This window comes from Syngnathus floridae, chromosome 12, assembly GCF_059516105.1.
Source record: "Syngnathus floridae isolate MCC-2025c chromosome 12, RoL_Sflo_1.0, whole genome shotgun sequence".
Taxonomy (NCBI): Eukaryota; Metazoa; Chordata; class Actinopteri; order Syngnathiformes; family Syngnathidae; genus Syngnathus; species Syngnathus floridae.
The window spans coordinates 9,994,107-10,014,925 of NC_142424.1; the positions used below are offsets into that span (position 1 = coordinate 9,994,107).

A 20,819-nucleotide genomic window follows, 5' to 3' on the forward strand; every position below is an offset into this window, starting at 1 on the left:
TCTCATTAGTGATAATTTCTTTTAACATTTGTTTTGTTTTCAAGGTGGTATAGGATATAAAAATTGCTGGTTATTTGTGCACCCAAATAGACCGTGTTTAAGAAAACAAGAAGCCAAAAATCCATTAGCATTTTATTGATGATGCTCATCAATTAATTTCCAATATTATAACAGAAACATAGATATATATATACATCAATTACACGTGAAGTAAAAGAAAATGGTTTATATTTTTTATAACATATTTTAACATGTTACATGAACAGTACAGTATGTAAGAGCACTTCAGAGATTATAACAGTTAGTGATGGCTGCAAACAGGATTTGTTAGTCCAAATATATTGCTGGCGTTGGCCCAAAACCTCATTAGTCACATTTTGGTGAATTTCATATTGTTTCAAAAATCTATACTTGTGGGGCAATTATGATTAATGACACAGACATGTTACCTTTACAAATTATTGACCATTCTAAAGTGTTTTCAATATACAATGCTAATAGTTGAACTAACCTGTGAATTTTGGGGTCTCCTGAAAAGTGATTATTTTGGAGATACGAAGATTCCGCCTGACGCCAGCAATGTGCATCACATAAAATATAGAAAATAAAAGTGTCAATTGTCCAAAACATGAATAAGGCTGGAGGGCCTTACTGGCAGAACTACTGCAAGTCCTTCCCAATACAGGGTGCACAATATCAGTGTTAATTCCTAGTTGTTTGGTTTACAGTTAACGGAATGTTTGTGTGTTTTACAAGAATGAATACACGAATCACTAAAGCACTAAATACCAGCAAGCGTAACTTTTTTAAGCTGCTTTTTCCCTGCTCCGAATTTGTTGAAAATAGAAGAAATGCTAGGAATAACCAGCTGTAACATCTGTGAGTCATGGTCAGTATAAATAGAAGTAGTATCAGTATAAGTACAGGACACCGATCTCAATAAAATGGTCCAGGTGGAAAAAGAATGACGAACAAATATTAAAATAACTATTACTGTATAATTTATGAATCAAGTGATATCTAATGTCTGTTTTGGACACTTTATCATGTGTAAAAAAGTAAACATAAAAAAATACCTCCCAAAGTTTGTATATTCAATCAATTTATCAGAGTAATCCATTATCCCGTATTCTGGAAATTCACAGTGACAACACAACATAATGACTGAAGGGCTTAAATTCTTCCTTACAGGGGAACTGGCGGTTAAACCATCAAGGTCAAAAACTGCTAAATGGCCGATTTAACCCCTCAAAATTCCCCCCCCAAAAAAGGACAATAGTTAAAATAATCCTGTTTAATATTTAGCAATCCATATAGTCTTGCATACGGTATAAAACTGGGGCAAGTGGATGTCATAATCTACAGCATTTAGTAAATTACCCATAGGAGCACAACATTATGACTACTAGCACAATATGCTATTCGAAACAAAAGATCTACCAAATATTGTGCAACTACAGTTACAATATATAATGCTTTGGATGGACACTGTCAAAAACATTCAATTAAGTGAGTTTATTATTCTGGTTATAGTTTGCAGTTGTGTAAAAATGTTTTTTATCAAAATGAGAGCTCTGTCTGATATTTTGGTTAACCCAAACAGTAATGTGTCATAAATATTAGGTACAGTACACCTCTCAGTACATTTTTACGCAACAGCAAACAATGACAACAATAATGATCTCTGTTAAAGTAGAATATTAGACAAATTTCTTGTATTGTACTATTACATTGCACAAGTGCTCATAATGTTATGGTTGGTCAGTGTTAGTTGGATCTACATAGGTGGGTATGTTATTTTGGTTTACGGAAATAAAAGGTACCATAAAGAAGCAAATTATCTATTTTCAGAAAAAGGCACAATGTGTACAGAAGTAAAAACAAATCAATTTAAACAACAATTAAAGAAATTAGGCATGAAATAATAATAAAAAACTCTTTCGTCCAGTAATGCAGCATAAACCTTTTGGTTAATACAACAAAGTGGCTCAGCATTTCGAAAACCTACTCAAAGCGTGTCTACACATGAACTCACAGCAGCATTGTCATCATGCATATTTAAGGGGAAAAAAGTCACTAAGCCACATTTGCTTCTAACTATGATAAAGGCGTATGCGCTGTGATATTGTGCCTCGACACAGTGGGCAGTTTAGGAGGGCGTCACTACAGACCTGACAACAGCAAGCATGGCCGCATGGCAGAAATATGACTTGAGCCTGGAGAGAAGCACAGAAAACAATCATTCATTAGATAACATGTGCAAAAGGTCATCCAGGTTTGCATTTATTTATCTATTTATCTATTCATTCATTCATTCATTCATTTTACCCCTGTCTCCATGCAGACCACACATTCGGAGCCTCCTGGTCCCTCCACTGGGCTCGGGGCTGATGGTGTGACAGGGGTACCCGGAGTGAGTGGCGGGCTTGGGATCATGGTGCTGGAGGTGTTGGGAACTGATGGAAAGAAGGAAGAAGACAACTCTGGAGCGGGAACTTCTTCGCTCTGCTCAAACACCTTACATGCACCTAAGAATGGAGGTGATGTGCAAATATCAGTAAAACATAAAACAAAACATAGTAGATCTACTGACAGTGTGTCGCCTTAGAAGTTGGATATTAAACGTTGAACCACAACGGTAGTCAAACTTACACCTCACAAGCATCATCCGTGACTCGCTCATCGTGGTGCTAAAAACGAATTGTTTGATTCGGTTTTGCACATCAAATATGAATTGCTCTCAAATGTACCACCAAAATGAGATGAAGTTTGACAAAGTCAGGAACTATAGCGACAAAGTGCATCTGTGAAGTCTCTGATATTTCTGTTGTGACCCTGAAAACATCTGGAATAATCTGTTCACATCCAACTATTTAAAATATATATTATATATTAGGCATGTATAGATTCCAAAATGAATTTAATAATAATAATAAATAATGCATCCGATTTATATATCACTTTTATATTAGTATATGATGAAATTCTTAAGTATGGGCATGTTTTAAACACAGTAGGAACATGGAAAAAAAATGAACATATTAATTCCCCTAGTATTCCTTTATTATCACTATAATCGGTGTATAACATGTGTGCATGCATGTTTTACCTTCAGGCTTGCGTTCTTGAGCCCAGTTCAGAAGAGCTTTTTGGATGCCACCTTCAGTAATGCCGAGCTACAAAAAACAAGGTGGAGGATTATGAGCCAAGAAATCATAACAGTTTTCAATTTTCAAATGTAATAAACGTATATGAATATATTTTTCCCTTGAAAAAATTGATAGAAAAAAGGAATGATGTTTCAGTTTGTTGCAAGCTTTCAGTATACAGAGTCAACAAGACTAGAATGGTGTACAGTATACAGAGCTTGACAAATTTATCACCACCAAATTGTATTGTTAATACCATAGATAACCGCAAATACCATAGGGACAGCCAACTTAAATGCTGGAGGAGGCAAGATTTTTCTTCAGTTTTACAGAGGGGCCACACAGGACCACACACCATAACGAAATGTATGACAAATATATCATTTTGAATATCGACAAAGTAAGTGCAAACGCAAGTTCTCTTGCATTTTCTTTTTCACAAAAAGCAAGTCGCTCAAAATTTTAATATTATTGAGGGACTATGTTTGTCTTGCATATCATACCAAATATGCAAAAAATTATTAGGCCTACTCGCATTGTAGTATAGCCTCCTGAGACCCAGCAATTCATTTTTGTCATATGTAGAGGACTTATGTTTTTGGTCCATATCTCTGAAGCCATACATGCCACTGTGTTGGTTCCTGTTGGCCCTTACAAAGGACACCGTAGGCCAGGGGTGCTCAATACGTCGATCGCGATCGACCAGTCGATCGCCAAGCTACTACTGGTAGATCGCATGACGTTTAAAAAAAATAAAAAATAAAAATAAAAAAAAATGCTGTATGCTAGAATCCAGCCTGTATTGACATACAGGTAGGCCTGTCGGGAGGCAATCACAGTGAACCGCACATGCGCAATAGACAGTGACTACAACCCCTCACCGCAGCATGTTAAACGGCCGCGCACACACAAACCGCCAAAGTTTATAAGCTAATCAACGCACGCACTCGCTTTTTTCTTTTAAACAAAAGAAAGTTTATGACCATCAAAAATGAGTGGGGTTGCTGGACCAAGTAAGAAGCCAAAAACGTATCACTTTCATACGGAATGGGAGTTGGACTTTTTTCTCACAATGTCATTGTCTAAGTGCGTTACAAAAATACACGCACTGTATTATTTATTTATTTATTTATTTAATTTATTTATCTTAGTGGGTAGATCTTTGTGACTTGGTCATTTTAAAAGTAGCTCGTAAGCTGAAAAGGGTTGAGCACCCCTGCCCTAGGCTTTTCGCTTTTGCTATCACAGAGTGCTGATGTCCTCTCAAAAGGATATATTGTAAAAAATGAATAAAAATATGTTTTGACATTTTTTTACTGTAGTAATGTTTTTTTTCACCCTTAAGAATTATGTGGTGTAAAAAAAAAAAAAAAAAAAAAAAAAATCAAAAACATTTTTTTCTCTGAATCTCAGGAGGATAGCGCAGTATCAGTAAGCAAAACTAAGCCATGGCCATCGAGTGGTGAATAGTGATATCATAAATAAAAACTAAAGTCGGCCGCTGCACACTTGCGGTTCAGCACTCACAAATGAATGTTCATCTTCATTTGTTTGGACTTTTTTTTTGGGCATGGGGATTAATCAAGAGGTGACAAACTGTGGTTGAGGGCCGGGCGAATGCAGTTGCCCATCCCTGCCCTAAATTAACAGCACTCAAAATTACTCAACCCTAAATATATCAAATGCACACATGCGCTGACAAACACAAGTAATGTGTCCATGCTAAAATTCAAATTTCAATTATTGTTATCTTTGCAACTATCCAGCATTAGCACATATAAAGTCAGTATTTTAGGACCACATATCAAGGAGAAATCCACCATTTCTAAATAGTAGTACAGACCTTCTTGAGGTCAGATGGGTTCATGTGGCGAAGGGCCTCAGTAGTCACACGATGGTGAGCCATGATGGGCAAGTAATGCTGTGCCGACAGTTTACACAGTAGATTAACTAACTCTTTTTCCACACCAGCTTCCTGTCATAAAACACATCAGAAAAAAAATGTTTCTCGATGCTCCAGCATATCAGATATGCTCTGTGTGGCACAGTACCTGCATTCGCAGTGATAATGGCTTGGCATCTAGCAATCTCTGGTACTGAATCATCCAGTAGTTTTGCTGGGTGGACTCTGCCTTTAGCTCCATTTCCGCCTAGAAAACCAAAACTGATTAGTGCTGTCATTAGAAGGAAATGCTACTGATGCTTCTTCTACGATGAAATGAAATGAAGTCACACAATTTTTCCTCGTAATAACATTTGAATATTTGTAGCTTTAGACAAGCGCTACAATTATCTATAAGCATGTAATATTGTGATAAATTCAATTGTGAAATGCAAAAGCAAAACTCATATTAAACTAATTGAAATATTTCATGATTTTTACTTTAGCATAATTTTGATGATTATAGCCTACAGCTAACAAAAGTTCCCGAATCACCATTTCAAGAAATAGGAATATTACATAAATCAATTAACGGTGGATGCCCCAAGGACCATAAGTAGCCTGTGAGTCAGTTCTACAAATAGCTGAGTTTATCATAATAGGATATTGTGATTTCATTGTGATGTTGCAGAAGTGATCACTTAAAAATGTAAATGCTTTCAGGATCTAAAAAAATAGTGTTTTTAAAAATGGATAGCTCATCCTACCCTGTTAAATAATTGTCATATTTTTTGGGTGAAATAATAACATGTCATAACAACATATAATTAAAGGTAATTTGAACAAATTAGTTGTCTCAATAGTACTGGTGGTAGCCCTTCGCATGAAGCAGTGGCCAGGTAGTAGCTCTCAATTTAAAAAAAAAACTTGGTAAAACCTTGTGTGAGTGATATTCGGACATTCTGAAATTATAGCAGGTCTAACTCGCAAATTTTGCATAGCTTAATAGGATTATAGTTTCCCCGATTTTTTTGTTTGAATTCAAATCTTAATGGTGTTTAAATTCAGCAATTCTTGTGGATCTAAAACAAATACAGAACAATTTAGACTTGTTCAAATATACTAGAATTTACACAGCATATCCACAATTGACTGTATTGAGTTAGACTGTAGTTGGGCGAATGGGGGGGGTGTCAAACCGCTGATAGCATCTAGAAAACAATGCACCTCACCGTTCGGTTTACTCACCAGAACTTGCAGTAGTTCTTGCTCTCTCTGGTGCTTCTGTTTCAGTAGTTGTTGCAACAAATCACCAAGACTTGTCCGCTGGTCCACAAGCACTTCCTGCATAAACAGACACATGCACAACAAGATTGACAAGCACAATAATTTTGATTCAGCCATAATTCATTCAAACACTTTATTAACTAAAGAGTGGGTTTTATACTGGTTTTGTCCAAGGGACCACCATTACAACCAAAAAACAACTCTGGGACCACAGCTTTGGCGGAATATTATTTTATTTTGCACCGAAGGAGGAAAGACCTATACAGGATATTTGTCTGTATGTCTATTTGGGGAATCTCAGCTACATTTGACATAATTTGGATAGTAAATGATTTACAAAATCAGCTGGAAAATAAATGAAGTCTAAATAATAAATCAATTTTATTTTTAAAAATGTTACCATTATTTTCCATTTCCAATTTCATGGACGACCTGCAATACCGCTATGGATCACAAAAGGGCCGCAAACCACCGGTTGACAGTCCTGATACAAAAGCCTTAAAAATCAAAACAAAGGACATCTTCTGCAATTATAGAGGGTCTGAATTAAAAATTGTGAGCACTTTAAATGGTTGCCCAGTCCAAGGTGTTAGTATATTCACTGGGATTTTGTTTGGTTCATACTATACATATGTCATGTATTTCAAGTTTGAGTTTGAAATATAAGGTATAAAGTAGTTGCCCTTAAGATAAAGTCATCCTTGTCCGAGGAATAAAATAAGCTACCTCAGTACCACCTTAAACAGTATGTCACTTAGTTGTACTAAGTTAATTTTGTCTTCACTTATGAATTAGTTGACTGGTTGTTTTATCACAGACAAATGATTTAGGTTGTTTTATTTACCTGACATGTTTCGGCATGTACTTTTGCCTTCATCAGAGACACTCTGTCTGCGACAAAAGAACCAGTCAACTAAAGTATGTCACTTAACAACCCACGGTGGCCGATAAGGATTATTTGGTAATATTTAATATTTGTGGACCCACTTGTATAAGTCGCACATACAGCAAGGTAATGTGCAATGTGGGTAATGTGGGTAATTGTGTGCACTGTTTGGACAAACTGTACAGCAAAAGTAATGCTGTCCATTTAATCATTTGGAAGACAATGTAGTGCTAATAATATTATCTCACTTAATTCGTGATATATAGTATTGTAACCAAGGTAGCAAATCATGCAATAAAACAGCCCCATTCAGTAGTCAAAAATAAAGTAAATGAGTGCGAGCAAAATAAAATGAGGGGAGTGACACCTACCTGCAGAGTCTCAGCATCCAGATTGCGTCTTTTAACTTCAAGTTTTGTCAGCTGCAATAATTCACCCTCAATAAGCTTGATCTGGAACAGTGAAAAGGCAACATGAACTGAGCAGGGAGAAGCAGCATGCTGTGGACAGCAAAGGTTAGGATGAACAACCATGATGATTTAATGAAATGTGTTTTTAGCTACAGGGGTTAATATATTAAATTGGCCTCCTTAGTAGGAGTTTGACAAAGTACGAACTCTGCAATTCACCCAAAGTTGATGCTTCAAAACAAACTAGCCAATTAATTTTGAACAGTCCTTGAGAATTCATGCTTTTTGTTATCGACATCATCATCATCCCAATAAATTTGACTTTGACGTTTTTAAGTAATGCCACCGAATAAGATTTGGGGGGGGGGGGGTCCTATTTGGAACCCCAAAATTACTAACATCTTCTCAAGAATCCACATGCTTGCAAGAATTGTTGAGTTTTTAGGTATGTCGAGGCCCCCTACAAAGGTGATTAATTTATCAGACAAACAATACTTAAAAAAGATAATTAAATCTAATTAAAGCAGTGTTTAAAAAGCCATGTTGGGATTTTTATTGTTTATTGTTCAGCTTTATTGTCAGCTTTATTGTCAATTTCTCCACATGCCAAAGACACACAAAGAAACCGAAATTTCGTTCCCCCCTATCCCACGGTGACAAGACATGGCTCACAACAGACAAACAGTAAACAAGTATAACAAAAGCGTGCTGAATAAATAATGAATAAATAACACAACAATAAATAAATAAATAATTAATTAAGAGGAGCGTAAAAACGCGTACAGCAGACATTCCCGAAAATAGCGCATAGATGTAAGCAAGTGATGACATTTGACTGACCAAGCAGCACAAAAGAAAGTCTGCAGGATGAAATGGACCAAGGACTGGACAGTTCTGTAATAAGCGCTAATAAAGACTCAACCCAGATCCTTGGGAAGGGGCTATACTCATTTTTAAAATTGAAATATTTAAAAGGAAAAAGAGCCTTAAGCATTTGAGATACACCTGTCCGCAAACTATGTATCAAAACAGATAAGAACCAAGGGCAAGTTTGACCCCGACTCCACCCATCTGCATCTCTCCATACATTACAAACCTGGTTGCGGATATAACCATGGACAGAATCTTTCTGCAGCTGAAGTGCTTGAAACGCTGCTTTCTGCATCTCCTCCTGCAAAGTCATGAGTGTTCACTGCATTTAAAAGATTTATGTTCTGTTTAATTATTTAATTAAATGATGGATTACATCAGTCATTTATAATATAAACAACTGTTATATGGTCACTGAAGACTTATACCTCCTGTAGGATCTGGGCAATGGCTTTAGATTTATCCAGAACTTGGATGGATAGCATCTTATCAAACTTCTTCTCCAGATTCTCCATACTAATAGGAAAGACATTTGGTCAATTACAACACATTGCAATATTTGTGCGTCTGTGTGCATTTTAAACCTTCTGTAGGCCTCAGACATCAAACTCTTTCGACGATAGTCGCTGGCTTCTTGAAGGAGGCTCACAGCACAGCTGTCCGTCAGCATTTTCTGCATGGCCGCTAAAAAGTGATATAGAGGAAAGGAAAGAAAGAAGAATGACTTTTAAAACAAAATAAAATGGGATGTGTTTGGGAAGCGCAAGACATACAACCACAAATTGGAAGACCTAAACAGAAAACCTTATTGGCTTGAACTCCGTCAAGTTTTCACTGATTTTGTTCATAACCTTTACGAACAGAATTTCTAGGTGTCGCTGAGACATTGAGGGTGTCCGGTTTAGTGTTCTCAGTATTACATCTCTGCCTTCTGCAGATTACGTGGTATTGTTGGCTTCATAAAAAGTGATCGGGTGAGGAGCTTGTAGCGGTAATACTGTTTAAGGTTATTTGCGTAAAAAAGAAGAGAATAATAATTTGCCTTGCATTTTTTGGCAAACTACTGTAAGTGGAGAGTAAAAGGTGACATACTGGCCACTTCTCTCTTTCTCAGAGAGTTGGCTTCTTCCTGTGTGATGGCAGTCAGATGTTCCATACGGATCCTGTCAGACAAACAATCAGTAAAATGTACCCACTGATTTGATTTAAACAACCAAATAAAAGGTTGTAAAATATTCATTAAACATACAATACAGTATACTTTATTAATCCTAGGAGGAAAGTTAATCCATTAACATTGATTGAATTTCACTACAGTCCTTACTAAATTCTTGAATTACAAATTTTGCAGCGATAGAACTGAATGATTGTCTTCCACTCACCGATCTTCTTCCATGGCTTGGAGAAATTCAGCACTCTTTTTCTGCCTGCAGAGGTCAAAACATGAAGTTGTCAAGTGGCTACAAGTAGCTTTCATGTGACACACATCCACACGCTGCTTTCATGTACTACCTGTTGTCATCCAACAGCATGTTACTGATGCGACTGCTGATGTCATTTTCGGCGTGTTTCACTTTTTCTAACAACAGTAACCTCTCAGAATCCTGGGCTCGCTGCTGCTGGGAGAACCCCTGCTCCAAACGCTCCTGCTCCTAAACATTAGTGCAAAAGTGAGCAGGTAAATTTCATTTCTTTTTGGTTTCTGATAGCAATTCATGATTTGACTACTCGTATATTCCAAAGATGAGCAAGAATATTCCAAATGTACAGGAAGAGAAAAGAATGGGAATAACTGCACTTACTGCGTGTGGGAACAACGTACCTGTCGGACTGAGTTGAGAATATTTACTTTACGAGTGGTGTTCATGAGTAGAAGCTGGGTGTGTTCATTTTGTTTCTCCTCTCTGTGTCGCTCTATGGCCAGTTTTTCCTCTTGCTTTTGAATCTGAGAAAATGACAGAATGAATAATTTTCTTAACGATGCAAAAAAATATTTTGCTACACAATTTTAAAAAAAAATCTTAATGTTGCAGCTTTATTTCTTTTTGTTTTCCAATTACATTGAATTACAGTGTAAATGGTACTATAAAATAATCTAGTATGTATATATACCACTACTTGATTATAGCTACAGCTTTGTTTCAGTTTAACTTCAATCAGCAAGAAACCTTGAATGAAACCTTTAAGTTGAAAACATACCTTTCTCTTCTCATAGTCACTGAATTTATTCTGTAACAAAAAGTGAAGAAACATTTAATGTGGCAAGTGAACGCGATATGCTCCGACAACATTAATATACAGTGTAATGAAATTTACTACCTGCCAGGCCTCATCCAAAGCATCCACACAGTCAGAGTTTTGTTTACCACCGTCACTTTCCAGAACAGGGAGAAGATACTGGGATGGAGGGCAGTATTCCTCGCCTAGCTCTGAGTAAAACGATAGATTTGGAATGAAACCTCAGGAAATTCTATCAAGATTGACATAAACACAATTTGGAATTTGACCAAAATTTTCACACACATAAAAAATGAGAGGCACGATTCTTTTGTCTTAAGTTAACAAAAGTGAGAGAACGAGTTGACTCCATGTGGTTAATTTCTTTTTACGATTGTGCGACGATTAAGAATGTTACAAAGTTACGTGTGTGACCTACACCTGCAAGATGACATGCTTGTACATTATAGTCACATTTATGTTGGTATACCAGCAGTGGTTAACCAAGTATTATACTTGAATATTACATGTCTGTAATACCAATAAATTGTATTAAAATGGGAACAGTTTTGTCTGGGAACAGATTATTTCAATTTTCACAGCGTTTCTGTGTGATGCAAATCTGTTGCAAAAGAAACACGATTTAGAGGTTGATCCCAAAAACATGCTTGGTAGGCCGATTGAAGACTCCAAATTGTCCCTAGGTATGAGTGCGGTTGCAAATGGTTGTTTGTCTCTGTGTGCCCTGCGATTGGCTGGCAACCGGTTCAGGGTGTCCCCCGATGACGGCTGGGATAGGCTCCAGCACACCCGCAACCCCCGTGGGGACTAAGCAGTTCAGAAAATGGATGGATGGATGGATGGTCACAGATTAGACAGTAGGTACGTATGTATGTATGTACGTGTGTGTGTGTGTGTGTGTGTGTGTGTGTGTGTGTGTGTGTGTGTGTGTGTGTGTATATGTATGTATGTATGTACTATGTTCATATGTCGTATGTACATATGTATGTACTACGTACGTATTTATTTATTGTTTAAGATTTGGATGTGAGGTACAGAGAGGAAAATAAAACAGAATGTGTAGTAATTCTATACTATTTGGTAGTAGAGATGCACCGATCCGATATCTGGATCGGATATCGGCCCCGATATCAACAAAATAGATGGATCGGTTATCGGAAAATGCAGTCGATCTGTGAGCCGATCCTTTCCTTAATCTATTGGGACGCGGGCTACGTCATACGTTAGCAGCACGTGTGCCGCATGCCACGAGAGTTTTCTAAACAAACGCAAACATGGAGCGAACGAAAGAGTCAGCTGTGTGGAGGTACTTTAAACTGAACACGCCAACTAGCTCGACGGCAGTTTGTAATGTCTGCAAAGCTAATGTTGCCAGGGGTGGTGGTAGTACTGCCAGTTATAGTACTACCAATTTAATTAAGCATCTCCAGAAACACCACGCAACGGAGCACCAGGAGTTCCAGCAGCTGAGCAGATCTAAGGGAGCGGGAGGTGGACCTACACGGCAGTTAACGTTAGCAGATGCACTGCAAAGACGGGAGAAATTCCCAGGCAATAGCGCAAAAGCTATGAGAATTACTGAGAAAGTGCTGGAATTCATGGTTTTGGATGGACAACCGATGAGTGTTGTTGAAAACGAGGGCTTCCGACGTTTACTTGAGCACCTGGAGCCACGGTACAATTTGCCATCGCACAAGTATTTTTCTGAGACCGTACTGTCAGAAATGTATGAGAAAGTGTGCGAACACATGTTTACATTGCTTGATTATTGTATTTGACCAAGTCACTTGTTTATTCTCTTGTCCCGATGCTATATTTTATTTTTCCACGTGTAGAGGTATGTAGCTTGTTAAGTCAACCATAATATCGGATCAGTATCGGGTATTGACCGATACGCAAACCCACGGCATCGGTATCGGAACTGAAAAAGCCGGATCGGTGCATCTCTATTTGGTAGTTACTAAACACATACTCACCAGAGCACAGGAAGTGCTGGATGCTCGCTGTACCTTCCCCACACACAGATGCAGGAGGAAAGGTCATTGTAGCTGCATCCAGTATGAGATTCTGTCACAGCACGTGTGCGCACACACACACACACGCACACACACGCACACACACGCACACACACGCACACACACACACACACACACACACACACACACACACACACAAACACACACACACACACAAACACACACAAACACACACAAACACACACACACACTCGCTCTGTTTTGTTGCTTCTTTACGCAATCGTGTGAACTGGATTTCCAAGATGGACACGTACCTCCAGGGTGCGGATGTGAGCAAAGGTTTTGGGAATCTGGATGATGAGGTTGTCACTCACGTCTAGAGTGCGTAAACTGCACAGAGAGCTAATTGTCGTTGGTAGTTCACTGATGCAGTTGCCTAAAGCGACAGGATAGATACAACAGTAAATTCAAAGTGACATTAAACTGAAAGCTAACACTTGGGCACGAACAAGGAACAAGAACTCCACCTTTCAAATTGAGCGTCTGCAGGTGCTTTAGATCCCCAATGGATTCTGGAAGGACCTCTAATCGATTCTTGTCCACATTCAAAATCTAAGAATACACAATTGGCCAAATACGAGAGTGACTACCATTCATTAACTGAGTAACGTTTATTTTCAAGAGTTCAGAGTAACTCTACCTGCAGAGACGTCAGCTTCCCGATGTCTTCTGGGAGCGAATTTATCTTATTATTATGCAAATCCAAAACCTGAAATGGAAGAGGGATGGGGTGAAATATTTGGCTTGGTCAGGAAACTTTAAAAAGTTAAACATCATTGTAACATTTTATGATATTTACTTCATTTAAAAACATAATGCATGGTTCTATTTTGATTGAAAAAACAAAGCCCGTTTCTAAACATTTGCACTTTTACATGAACTAGTGTTCAGAGCAATGAACACAACATTGTGGGAGCATTCGGATTAAATTCTACACCGCGGTTTAAACCAAGTATTGTAATATTTGTGTGAGAAGGTGATTTTACCTTGAGGGTGACAAGAGAGATGATATCATTTCCTTTGGGAAGCAGTGACTTGAGCTCATTGCTGTGTAAGAGGAGGACCTGTGGAACGCCAAAATGAGAAATCTCTGGTCAAGTGATATTAAATAGTTAAGTGTGTATGAGACAAACAAAACAGACTTTATGTGCGGTTCTTTTTAGCTCTTTATTATGCTTTTGTTCTTACTTTCTTTTGAAGAACTTTGCAAATCGAATAAGCGCTCGAAGGAACCTGTGAAATAGCAGAAAACCATATTCAACGCAACAACTTACATGGTATTGCAAAAATATTATGTGTTTTTATATACTGTCGGTGGAATTAGTTTTTTCCTTTCATATCAGGAAACATGAACAACTGAATTGGAAAATTTTGTCGGACACTGAGTCGGTACAGTGAACCCTCTACCGAATCTTATAATTTCTGAGTGAACAAACGACAATCAGCAATCATGTTTTCTGGCACGTATAACATAGGAGCACTTTTAACTAGAATTTCAAAACAAAGTTGTCTGTTTTCTAAGAGTGAAAATTTTTTTTGCAAATGTCAAAAGTTGTTTGATAAAAATGCTTTGCCATTTAAACAAATTTTGACATCAACACTGCCCATCATTTTTTACTGCAAACCAATATTGACTCCAAATATCAGCCTCCTTGACAATTAATAATCAGTAAGCTAACACACGAACTATAAACTTAAAGATTAAAATGTAAAACAATCCAATACTGCACAAGTTTTATCGCATTAAATCCATGTGGAAATTTAGAAGTTTAGATGGTGGCTTTTTTTATTCACTTTAGCCGTATTTCATAATTATGTAATAGTCCCATTCTGAACAATGTTCCAATCAATGATCTCCTCATTCAAATCTGTGTTGTCAGTTCAAACATGATGTATACAGCGAATGTATACTAAATTCAGTATATTTTTTAGCATTCACTTTAAGAGGCTCATATGTGATTATGGTAACTGTTCCCAATATTGACTCATAGTTTATGCTGTGCCTGGAAGCAGGATGACCCCCAAATGCCAGGACAACAATGTCTAGAGCAATGCTGGGCAGCCTGTTGTTAAGAGTTTCTTCGTTGTCACTTTTTGGGTCACCATCACCAGTGCAAAGAAGTCATAAGACTTCAGGCACAATTTCTTTCATGTGATGCTAAGATATTCTTCCAATTACACCTTGGGCAAGAGGTTGTTTTGGGAAATTGAGGGACCGAATTGAAGCACGAGTAAAACTGTAAAGATCCTCACCTCTGACAACTCGCAAGATGAGATGTCCAGGATGTCATCAGCACCTGCTTCTTTTGACTGAAAAATAGCAGATAATAGGTTTTGCATGCATTTTAACTTTTTTTTTTTAAACACATTATATAAACACATATCACACTTTGACAGTAAGAGACCCAAACAAGGAAATTTCCATATACACTGCAGTTCAGAAGTATTTGGTCAATGAGAAGATTTTAGCTTCATATGCTACCACAACTTAGGTCAAAAGCATTTCCTGGGATCAAACTTAGTTTAGTAGTGCCAGTCTCTTTTGGTCATCTGCTTATTTTAGGCTTTGACTGCAAGGGATTTTTATGCAACTACAGTATTAAAATGTTTTATTCAACAGAATCCAAATATGTATACGCCCCTTGAAAATAAGGTATCCAGCATGGCCGTGTAGCATACCATATTTTGGTGAAACTTCTTCAAAAACCTCCATCACATAGTTCTATTTCAAACAAAATGGCTGCATATTGTTGTGTCTAAATGTAAAATCATATATTTCATGTATCGTAATCTCTGGACTAATTACCGCACCTGACTAAAAACCGCACCAGCTAAAATTAGGGGAAAATCTTGGTTTGTTCATGTATAAGCTGCACCAGACTATAAGCCGTAGGTGTTTTAATGTTTAATTACCATTTGTAAGAGAATATACACAAAGAGGATTGTAAGGAAAGGGATGGTTCTGTGGGGACGCAGACCTTTTATTAACATAACGTTTATTGACAGAGATGAAGGAGCTCTGAAACATACTAACATGCATAAATCTCAGCAATGACCATAATAAATTTAATGTGAAAACTAATAATAACTAAAATGTGACCACTTACAGGTGTAAAGTTGGCAATGCAATAAAAGCGACACGTAAAGGTTGGGAGAAGACGTGACCCGGGAAAAAAATACTGAAAATGGTGACACAAAAAGATGTCATCAACAATAGCCCACTCCACCCTGGTGGCCTGAGGAAACCTCTACAGTAGATGAAGCAGCTCTATTTCTTTGGTTAAGAGCTATATTGACTGCCTTTAACTTAAAAGCAGCATCACATGTATTCAGTGACGTGCGGTGAGGGTTGGGGTTGGTCAGGCACTGACTCAGAATCAGATTTACAAACATACTGGATGACGCTAAGGCACTGACTCACAAGTCAGAATTACAAGCATGCATGGTTGTTATCCCATTCTTGATTAAATTTAATAACATTTTAAACACACCACTGTACATTTAAACAGACCACTGCAGTATTCCTACCTTTACTTGTAAATGAATTCTTTTTTAGAGTACCACTCCTTTTGAAACCAATGTGTTGTAGTCCGTCCCGGGAGGAACGTAGTTTGAATTAATCCTCGCAAATCTGGCGTTGGTCTTCCCTTACTTATGATTTCTTGCTTTGACTGACAGTCAAGTTTTGAAAAATTTCTTATCTTCGAGATTATAATCCTCCATTTTCAGGGAAAATAAAGCCAATTTTTGAGGCAAAAGTATTGGCTGCCTCAAGGCACGCGCCTTTTCCCGCTGACTGCAAGCACGCGCCGTTTGCACGCGCTCACTACAGTGTGTGTGTGTGAGTGGTGCACACGCTCACACTGAGAGGCACTACCTGTCACTGCCTCGGCCTCCATGATTCTCGTCTCCCGTTGTTATTTGAACAAGAAATACAGCTATTTTGACTATGAAAATGATCCAAATGTATAGGAAACACACCAAAATTGCATTAAAAGCATAGACCACAGGACAGATATTATATTATGTTTTATTATATTTGTCATTTTTTAACAACTTATGGTGACAGTTTAGGAAACCATGTTGAGCCCTTTACCGCCCCCGGTGGCAAGGTGAGGCACTGCCTCACCTGCCTCCTATGAGTGCACGTGCCTGCATATATTTTGTCCCCTATAATGAGGGTTTGCTTCTAAAAGCTTCCTTTCTCCAGTCATGTTCTGTCGCTCTGTCTCTTGTTCGTCTCAGTTATGCGGCACTATTTGCCTGGCGGACGGACATGCGATAAACACACCACTTTTCTACCCAGTGACCATATGTCTGTTCACATATCCCGCCGCCCAGCAAAGTGGTGCCACACAACAGCGGTCTACAACCTTTTCACCAACGAGTGTATAGTAAGTGTATCACAACAATCACGAAAATTCATAGATAGGCCGCACTGGACTACAAGCTGCAGGGTTCAAAGCCTGTGCAAAATGTGGCGGCTTATAGTCCGGAAAATATGGTATGTCATTGTCTATTCTAGGCCTGTATTGTAAATTAAACTGCTTATTGCTGACAAACACTGTAAGTAAAACACATTAATTAGCAGTTATCGTACCCGGCACAGCTGATATTCAATTCTCTTCTGGGCGTCATCGCTGGGTTTCTTCTTTCTGAAGAACAGAGGCATCTTGTATCCCGCCTGTACTTCTGTCAGCTGAGTTTATGCGGGATCACTTCAGTCAGTGCACGACAATAACAGCCACTCACTTGAAAGGCTGATGGACCAGTTGGAACCACTCAAGACACTTACTTACTCTAAAAAGAGACCGTAAAAAAAAAAAAAAATAGTTAACCTCAGTCATAAGGGCAAAAGGAGTGTGAGTGTGTGTGTGTGTGTGTGTGTGTGTGTGTGTGTGTGTGTGTGTGTGCACGTGCGGATATATGGTTGTTCATATACACTGCTCAAAAAAATTAAAGGAACACTTTGAAAATACATCAGATTTCAATGGTGACAACAAAAATGTTGGATATCTTTACTGATATGGACAGTTTAATGTCTCAGGAACAAAAAGATGCCACATCTTTGGATTGGAAATAAAAGTTTTCAGCCTACAGAGGGCTCAGTATATAGACACTCTAAAAATCAAAGTGATAAAATGATGTGGCAGGCTCGTCCATTTTGCCTAAATTCAATTTCTGCAACTCAAAATTATTTTTAATATCTTGTGTGGCCCCCACGTGCTTGCATGCATGCTTGACAACGTAGCGGCATGCCCCTAATGAGACGACGGATGGGGTCTTGTGGGATGTCCTCCCAGATCTAAGAGCATCAGTGAGCTCCTGTAAAGTCTGAGGAGCAACCTGGCGGCGTCTGATGGACTGAAACATTATGTCCCAAAGGTGTTCTATCGGGTTTAGATCAGGTGATCATGAGGGCCATTCAATTGTGTTAATTCCTTCATCCTCCAGATACTGTCTGCATACTCCTGCCACATGAGTCGTGGATCAGGAGGAACCCAAGACCTACTGCACCAGCGTAGGGTCTGACCATGGGTGCAAGGATTTCATCCCGATACCTAATGGCAGTCAGACTGCCGTTCTCTAGCCTGTAGATGTCTGTTCGTCCCTCCATGGAAATGCCTCCCCAGACCATCACTGACACACCACCGAACCGGTCATGCTGAATGATGTTGCAGGCAGTATAGCGCTCTCCTTGGCTTCTCCAGACCCTTTCACGTCTATCACAGGTGCTCAGGGTAAACCCGCTCTCACCTGTGAAAAGCACAGGTCACCAGTGGCGGACTTGCCAATTCCGGTGTTCTATGGCAAATGCCAATCGAGCTCCACGGTGCTGAGCAGTGGGCACAGGGTACACTACAGGACGTCGTGCCCTGAGGCCACCCTTGTGAAGTTTGTTTCTGACTGTTTGGACAGAGACATTCACACCAGTACCCTGCTGGAGGTCATTCTGTAGGGCTCAGGCAGTGCTCAACCTGTTTCTCCTTGCACAAAGCAGCAGATATCGGTCCTGCTGATGGGATGAGGACCGTCTAGGCACTGTCCAGCTCTCCTAGAGTAACTACCTGCCTCCTCGAATCTCCACCATGCTCTGGAGATTGTACTGGGAGACACATCAAATCTTCTTGCAACAGCACGCATGGATGTGCCATCCTGGAGGAGTTGGACAATCTGCGCAACTTCAGGGTGGTTAAAAAAATCGGACTCATGCTCCCAGTCATGATAATGACTCTAGCTAAAGCCAACACTTGTGGAAAACCAGTTAAAAAAGATCAAGAGGGAGGAACTTGAAATGGCCTCCACCTGCAAAACCAGTCCTGTTTTGGAGACCATCTCGTTGTTGCCCCTCTAGTGCACCTGTTGTTAATTCCATCAACACCAATGCAGCTGAAACTGATTAACAACCCCCTCTGCCGCGTACCTGACCAAAACCATATCAGAAACGTGTAATTGAATTCATGCCATACCCTGATAAAAAACTGTTCCTTTAATTTTTTTGAGCAGTGTATATTAATATACATACACACACGTTAGTCAATATGTTAATTGCCATCCTTACATTGTGTTTCAATTCATTCTAATAAGATAGATATATTTTTTTCCTTACAAAATGTTCTTATTGCACTAATTTGATAATGGATGGGTGTGTCTATACCGGAGATGAGCGCACATGCAGTTATAGCCTAAGAATCAGCATCAGTCTGTGACTGCTATATCGAATACTTATGTTAAATAACATTAACTAAAGTAGACATATGAGTCACTGTAGATGTATTTCTAGGCGGGGGCTTATCCGGGTAGCTATGGACTGCGTTAAATGTACTTGAAGGTCAGACCTCGATCTGCGACGTGAAGTGGGCGGATCATTTACGAGGCTAGCAATGCAAATTCCCGTAAGGTCTCGAAATAAATAAATAACGAACGACTGCAGGCAACTATCTCACTACAAATACACAAAAATTAGTATACACTTGATTAATTACTAACATCAGGGGTTAGGTTTTATTAGGAACAACTACGTGTTTTATTAATATATTGTTCATTAGCAAACACGGCTAACCCCACACCATATCGAACAACAAAAATGGACATGACATTTTATACTCACACTTACTCAGCGTAAATCCCTATTTTTGCCGGTAGTTGTTTCTTGAGTGAAATAGTTTTTTTGTCTTTGCTAACACTTTGCATCAACCAGCATTTGAAAGACGCAAAGAACAAAAACCGATCGGCGGTCCCTACCAATATCTTCGGCATTCGTCATCGGCAGCCGCAAATCCGATATATACGTTCTCGGCATGAATTCCTCTTAAGTCGTTTGATAAAAGTCTACCGTAAAATATTTTGCTGTCAAAACACACAACAGACCGCTTACTTCCTCGTTTTAAATTTTGGTAGACCATACTTCAGAACGGCACGTTGCTACCGACTGCTGGCAGTATTTATGTTCGCTGTTTTCCCATTTAATTCCCAAACTATTCATTCTCAGTTGCAAGAGTAAAAATGTCCCCTTTGCGAACGTCTCCGATAAATTTGATCATTTTTTAAACATAGTTACAATAGTTGACTTATTTATTTATTTATTTATTTATTTATTTATTTATTTATTTATTTATTTATTTATTTATTTATTTATTTATTTATTTATTTGTTGGCCTTTCCTCACCGAAGTGTTACTAGACTGGATGGGAAAATTCAAATGTTATATTTCTATCGTCTTAAATGTAACTATAACGTGGCACTCAAGAATATAAATCCAATAGCGCATACTATGGGGATAAAACTGCATGAGTTCAGACTTGCCAATTGTGCACTGTAGGAATTAAGGTTAGTCTTACAGAAGTGTCAGTTGTTCGATCTATTTTCATTGTAATACTTTTTCAACTAAAAATTCCTAAAACATTACATTTTATGAGCAACCAACCCACAGTCTCACGAATTTGTTTACATTTGTGAGCGTTATCCACTTTCTGTGATTAGGATCTGTATAAATTAACGACTGTCGCTTTAACACGCTGCAAAGTTTGTCCACTAGAGGTCTCTCTCTACTTTCACTGA

At 38.5% G+C, this 20,819-nt stretch overlaps 1 protein-coding gene across 3 annotated transcripts; it reads right to left on the reverse strand.

The window, feature by feature from the left end:
• Nucleotides 1–119: 119 nt before the first annotated feature.
• On the reverse strand, nucleotides 120–20,181 carry lrsam1 (leucine rich repeat and sterile alpha motif containing 1). Of its 3 annotated transcripts, none has more exons than XM_088392490.1 (25): nucleotides 20,004–20,181; nucleotides 17,359–17,558; nucleotides 15,012–15,068; nucleotides 13,947–13,991; nucleotides 13,745–13,822; nucleotides 13,399–13,467; nucleotides 13,226–13,310; nucleotides 13,013–13,134; nucleotides 12,699–12,789; nucleotides 10,804–10,913; nucleotides 10,684–10,713; nucleotides 10,307–10,429; nucleotides 9,997–10,136; nucleotides 9,867–9,911; nucleotides 9,577–9,647; nucleotides 9,069–9,168; nucleotides 8,913–9,000; nucleotides 8,711–8,785; nucleotides 7,576–7,656; nucleotides 6,280–6,375; nucleotides 5,201–5,299; nucleotides 4,993–5,124; nucleotides 3,110–3,176; nucleotides 2,329–2,528; nucleotides 120–2,216 (listed from the first exon to the last, which is right to left on the reverse strand). In XM_088392490.1, the coding sequence occupies exons 2-25, from the start codon at nucleotides 17,428–17,430 to the stop codon at nucleotides 2,094–2,096; spliced, it is 2,199 nt and encodes a 732-aa protein (XP_088248616.1). In that variant the 5' UTR covers nucleotides 17,431–17,558; nucleotides 20,004–20,181; the 3' UTR covers nucleotides 120–2,093. The 3 variants fall into 3 exon arrangements, with proteins under 3 accessions (XP_088248616.1, XP_088248618.1, XP_088248617.1); XM_088392492.1 differs by having other exon boundaries at nucleotides 19,876–20,181; XM_088392491.1 differs by having other exon boundaries at nucleotides 19,870–20,181.
• Nucleotides 20,182–20,819: the final 638 nt, after the last annotated feature.

Coding starts and splice junctions, on each gene's coding strand:
- lrsam1 (XM_088392490.1), bottom strand. CDS start 17,430: ATGCCTCTGTTCTTCAGAAAGAAGAAACCCAGCGATGACGCCCAGAAG. Junction 9,648..9,866: donor CAAGCCATGGAAGAAGATCG/GTGAGTGGAAGA, acceptor TTTGTCTGACAG/GATCCGTATGGAACATCTGA. Junction 5,125..5,200: donor CATTATCACTGCGAATGCAG/GTACTGTGCCAC, acceptor GTTTTATGACAG/GAAGCTGGTGTGGAAAAAGA.